At 37.1% G+C, this 5,751-nt stretch overlaps 1 protein-coding gene across 1 annotated transcript; it reads left to right on the forward strand.

Moving 5' to 3' along the window:
- Positions 1 to 1,038: 1,038 nt before the first annotated feature.
- On the forward strand, positions 1,039 to 4,656 carry LOC134484015 (cytochrome P450 2C6-like). The gene is made up of 3 exons (XM_063280375.1): positions 1,039 to 1,309; positions 2,921 to 3,062; positions 4,220 to 4,656. Exons 1-3 carry the CDS (start codon positions 1,061 to 1,063, stop codon positions 4,399 to 4,401), a joined length of 573 nt encoding a protein of 190 aa, XP_063136445.1. The 5' UTR covers positions 1,039 to 1,060; the 3' UTR covers positions 4,402 to 4,656.
- Positions 4,657 to 5,751: the final 1,095 nt, after the last annotated feature.

Consider the following 5,751-nt stretch of genomic DNA (forward strand, 5'->3'; position numbering starts at 1 on the left):
AAAAATGTAAGCCTGGACTCCAGTATTCGTAGAAATGTGTCTTTTCTTAATGAAACACCTGAGAATATTTTTATCTACTCCTCTGAATCAGGGTCAAGGAAGTCATGGGCTCCAGGAATCAGAACAGCCCACATAGAAAGATAAGATAAAGGCTAGGTTTCTGGACACACGACCTATAGAGATCTCTATTCTGTTTTTACCATGTGGATCCTGTATTCATGAACAAAGATGAGGAAAAAGGAGAAGTAATATGTGGTCTGATGCCTACATCAACTGAGCTTTTATTTCAAGAGCTATGAATTTAAATACTTAGAAACAATTTTAAACTCATAAAATGGAATACTACAAACTAAATATAAATGACTAGTACTAGTAGAAGATAATCAAATTTTTCATGATGGAGAATCATATTTATATACTGTCAATGAATCTCACAGTGAAAATTGGAATAACTAATTCTGAAATCCAACACATTGTTCATGAAGTAACAGAAAGTGTGATGCTTGTGTTGTCTTTTTGAAGCTGTCTTTTAGTATATGGAATATAACTGTAATTCATGTTTTTCATTTTTCACAACAGAAGATATGTTATGTAATTGGCTGCATAGCAAACATTAATTATTTACAAATATGGTTATACTTCAGAAGCACTTGACTTTGATGGTGACCTATTATGAACATTATATCCCACCAAATTTCTCTCTCTCTCTCTCTCTCTCTCTCTCTCTCTCTCTCTCTCTCTCCCTCTCTCTCTCTCTCTCTCTCACACACACACACACACACACACTAAAGATATTTTAAGATATATTTTTGACAAAAATTCAATGTTTGATTTCTAATTATCTTTATCAGAGTATGATATGATGTTATTTATGTTGTTATGCTATTTGAAGTATTTACTTAATCCTTTTGTTCTTGTTATTATAATAATACATAGTGATGTATTGTAACAGCTATTAGTGAGGTAGTGGTATGCATCTATATATAGCATATCTGCATGTCTTAATGTACTCCTGGATATAAAATGCATTTGTAATGCTACTTTTGTGCATCATGTAGTCATGCATTGTGATAAACAGTTTACTTCTTTCCCATTTCAACACTTCTACTGTGACCAACCAGCTAAAGTCCAGGAAGAGATTGATCGTGTGGTTGGCAAACATCGCAGCCCTTGCATGCAGGACAGGAGCCGCATGCCCTACACAGATGCCATGATTCATGAGGTTCAGAGGTTCATTGACCTCATTCCTACCAACCTGCCACATGCGGTGACCTGTGACATTAAGTTCAGGAACTACCTAATACCCAAGGTAAGTTTTCCTTTTCTCTGCTGCACATCTGTGCTATGTGCTCCAGTCTTCTCAGTCACACTTTACCTTTGATTCCTATATTTTTTCTCCCCATTCACGGTGTTCCCTTGAGATTGAGGATATGATTGAATCCTTAATCCTTATTTTTTTCTTTTCCTTATTTCTCTATCCATGCTTAAACTTATCACTTCTATCATACTTGCCCTGTTCTTTGATAGTATACACATTCAATTATACCCCTTTATTACATATTTTTTCCCTTGGACTGTGAGTTTCCCATTGGGAATGCTATGTAGGTTTCCACATAGCTTCTTACATACATCATATTTTGTTTAAGCCTTCATTTTTATTGCCAACTTTCCCTTTCATATAACTTTACTACCTCTTTGAATCCTGCCCCCAGTATTGTCCTTTCTACTTTCATTTAACATGTATTCTACTACCCCCATGCATTTCCACTGACAATAACCTGCATTTAGCTATCTAGCCTCCACATATACCCTAAGTTAAAAAGCCTAAAACACACAAATATTTTAACCAGGACTCTCAAGATAGAGAAAATATGTAGCATTTGTATCTTTGAGCTGTATGACCTAAGTAAGTATACATTTTTCTCATGAGTATGAGAAGTGTTTTCTTCTTTTGGGTAGGGTCATCCCAGCATTTCTGGATTTAACCAGTCTGGTTGTGATGAATAATGTTTTTGATATGAACTTTGGAAAGGTAAATTTTATTCATCTGATGAAGTTGTCATCTAGGTTTACTGCTAAATGAGCACATCCTTTCTAGTTCTTTTTGAACTCTGGTTGGCTGGTTTAACTCAGTTCTTTTGGCCCAAACTTCTCTCCAAGCTGACTGATTCAATCTGACTTCTCTCAGATTCTCACCCAATTCCTCCTCTGCTGGGTATCAAACTAACTCTGGCAATCTATTCTAATCTTTGGACTCTTTCATATTGTCTGAGTCATTCTGCCTTTACTTGTGTCTAACTTGTTCTCCTTGAAACCTGTCTCTGTAAATCTGCCCCTGTTAAAAACTGCTGCTGAACTCCACAAAATGAACTACCATGAACTCCACTCCTTTCTCCTGTCTTTTAGATCACTGAACTAATGGAACTAATTGAATGGAAGTCAGAGATTTATATGTCTCTCTCTCCTGAGTGCTGGGATTAAGGGTGAATGCTACCATTCCTGGACCTATGCTTTGGTTTAAGTGAAACTTGCTCTATGCAATACTGGTCTTGAACTCAGAGGTTTGCTTGCCTTTGTCTCCTGGAATTTAAGGCATATCTGTATTACAGCCAGATCGCACAGATCTAGAAGGAGTTTGGATATGATCCCTTTCCCAAGCAGCTTGCTTAAAATTCTGCTAGAGATGATGATTTCACTACTGAAGTACTGACCTAAAATTGATCTGAAGGCACTTTAGTAACATCACTGTCACAGTTCTCATACTCTTCCTATGCTTTCTCTGCCATAAATATACCCGATATTCTTTAAACTTAATCTTACCTATGGACCAGAAGATTGAACTATGTTATTTACTATTTTCCTTATAAGTCATGAATTTTTGTAACTTGCTTGTTTGTTACTCTTCTGTGTGTCATTACAGGGAACAACAATAATAACATCACTCTCATCAGTGCTGCATGACAGCAAGGAATTCCCCGACCCAGAGATATTTGACCCTGGCCACTTTTTAGATGGGAATGGAAAGTTTAAGAAAAGTGACTATTTCATGCCTTTCTCAGCAGGTAATAGAAACTCATTTCCATGGTTCCAGTGACATGCAGAACCGTGGGGACTTAGAGTGTGACTCCACATGTGCTGATAGATTTGCATCTGCATGATAAGGAGCATAATTTTCATTGTGTATGCACTGTCCTTGATATGATCACCTTCTTTGTCAGGGTATGAAAATGAGTGTTGTGATTGTTTATCAGTTGTTCATAAATCGAGAAACCTAGAGTATAGGGAATTTGCTTTCTTCCTTTAGGTACATTACAGAAATACCAAGGATACCATTCTAGAAACTAAACTTCACTAACATTTTACTTACTCCCCATGAAAATGGAGACTTCTTCAAAAATTAAATTCCTTCTTTGCTCTTACTCACCTCCAGACTGGATAATAAGCTATGTCTCCTAAAACATAGAAAAGCACCAAGGGGCCTAAAACATATACAGGAAACAGAGGAGTGATTACTTCATGCCAATACAGTATAGTTAATGCATGTGAGATTATCACATATCCCCAGGCCAGAGGGATACTGGGAAAAGTTCATACCTTGCTCTTTCACACACTACATTTTGTACAAAACATAGAGCAGCATTCTCATTAAAATGTCTAGCTTACTCAAAGGGTATAGGTCACAAATAATATTCAAAAGAACATGGAGATCATTTCATTGAAGTTTCTTAACCAATTGAACAGGAAATTTTCTCTCTTTTGAAAAATTTTCAGATCACCTTAGTTTGATGAAAATATTGTAGATATGCCATCATGCCCTGCCGTGGCCCAGGGTTCCCCTCTCCCAAATTCAGGGTATGAACAGTGGATATAAAGTACATTTCTAAGTGTGTGTGCTACCTTAGTTTTATGTTCTTTATGAAAAAATTAAAAACCGCCCCCTCCACAACTTTCCTGGTGCTTTGAATATAGGTAAGATCATAACATCCATCTAGCTGACTAGTACTTTTGTATGATGTATTCTTTGATATCATATGTTAGTTTGAAAAATGACTCTTTTTGTCTAAAATGTTTGTTCCTTTAGCCATCCATTAATCTAAAAAATGTATGCTTTAACTCAGTAGTTACTGTTATCCCCTTGTATTTTTTGTACCAGTGCAATACATCTCAGGTCAACACCGTATACAAGGAATAATTACCTTTTTTGGCATTTCCCTCCTAGGAAAACGGATGTGTGCAGGAGAGGGCCTAGCCCGCATGGAGTTATTTTTATTCCTGACCACAATTTTACAGAACTTTAAGCTGAAATCTGTACTTCAACCAAAGGATATTGATACAACTCCAGTTTTCCCTGGATTTGCCTCTCTACCACCATTTTATGAGCTGTGCTTCATTCCTCTCTAAAGAGATCAAATTGCCTGGCTCCTGATGTGTTGTATTTTCTCCCTTCAAATAACTCCTATATTCTTCAAGATTCAAGAAATATCCATATTGCATTTTCCAGTTTCTGGAGTCACTGCTCACATATATCTGCACTTCCCTATTCTCTGTAACAGTCTCCCCATCTCATGTACCTATGTAGATCTAATTTTGAGTTCTTACTGTGGTTTAGCTGTAGCACTGGTAATTCACAAAAATTTATCTTCTTTATGTTCTCAAAAATAAGATCTTTTGATTGAGTTGCCTTTGTTCAGTGTTTCCTTACAATTCAGGCTAAAACCAAAACACTAGATTCTCAATATATCATGTTGTTCCGTATAATGATAACAGAGCATGTAAAGTGGCAGTTCTGGGGAGGAACAGGTTCCTCCTGTTGCCCTTTTCATTCAAGTCTGAAGACCCAACCTTCATCTTCAGTGCATGTCTCAAAGTCAATGCATGTGCTCGTTATACTAGGGTTTGAGAGGCAGGCACAGGAGGATCCCTTGGGTTTCCTGGTCACCCATATTAGATTAATAGCCGTACTAGGGAGATAAACTGTCTCGCAAAACAAGACAAGATGTTTCTAAAAGAAACAGTACTAGTAAAAGTTTTACTTCTGGCCTTTACATAGATATGACTCTCTTCTCAAACATGCAACTATTCATGCACACACTATCTTCCCCTTTAACTAATATAAACGGGAATGTGAATGGGAGATTAGTAAGAAAGCTTTTTTTTCCTTAATGTTAAGTATAGCCACTAGCAGTATTTGTGTTTGAAACATATAAATGCTGATGAGGAACTGAAGCACTCTGTAGACAAATATAATGAAGACAACTCACAGGGAGGAATAAACATGCAGGTTGTGTCAAGATTTGCTTTCAACAATACTGACAAAAGACTCTTAGTGCTTTTTCCTTTGATTTATTCTTTCTTCATATAGCATCTCCTCACTACAGCCCCTCCCCCAACATTCCACTTCTTCAAGTTCCTCTTGAAGGAACCGTTATTCTTCCCCAGATCCATTGTTCTTTCATTTCCCTTCAGAAAATAGCAGGCCTTCTAGGGATATCAAGCCAACTTGGTATAAAAAGGTGTGACAAGATTAGCCACAAATCGTCATATCAAGGTTCTACTCGACAAGGAAGAGGAAAATGGTCCAAAGAGTAGACAAATGAGGCAGAGATACCCAGACTCCTCCTGTTAGGAGTCCCCAAAACACTAAGCTATGCAACCACATCATGTATGCAGAGGACCTAATGCAGACCCATTTGGTCTTTGCTTCCATCTATGTGAACTGTTATGAGCTCTGAATAGTTGATTATCTAGGCT

Source organism: Rattus norvegicus, chromosome 1 (assembly GCF_036323735.1).
Source record: "Rattus norvegicus strain BN/NHsdMcwi chromosome 1, GRCr8, whole genome shotgun sequence".
Classification (NCBI taxonomy): domain Eukaryota; kingdom Metazoa; phylum Chordata; class Mammalia; order Rodentia; family Muridae; genus Rattus; species Rattus norvegicus.

Coding starts and splice junctions, on each gene's coding strand:
- LOC134484015 (XM_063280375.1), top strand. CDS start 1,061: ATGCATTGTGATAAACAGTTTACTTCTTTCCCATTTCAACACTTCTAC. Junction 1,310..2,920: donor GGAACTACCTAATACCCAAG/GTAAGTTTTCCT, acceptor GTGTCATTACAG/GGAACAACAATAATAACATC. Junction 3,063..4,219: donor TTTCATGCCTTTCTCAGCAG/GTAATAGAAACT, acceptor TTTCCCTCCTAG/GAAAACGGATGTGTGCAGGA.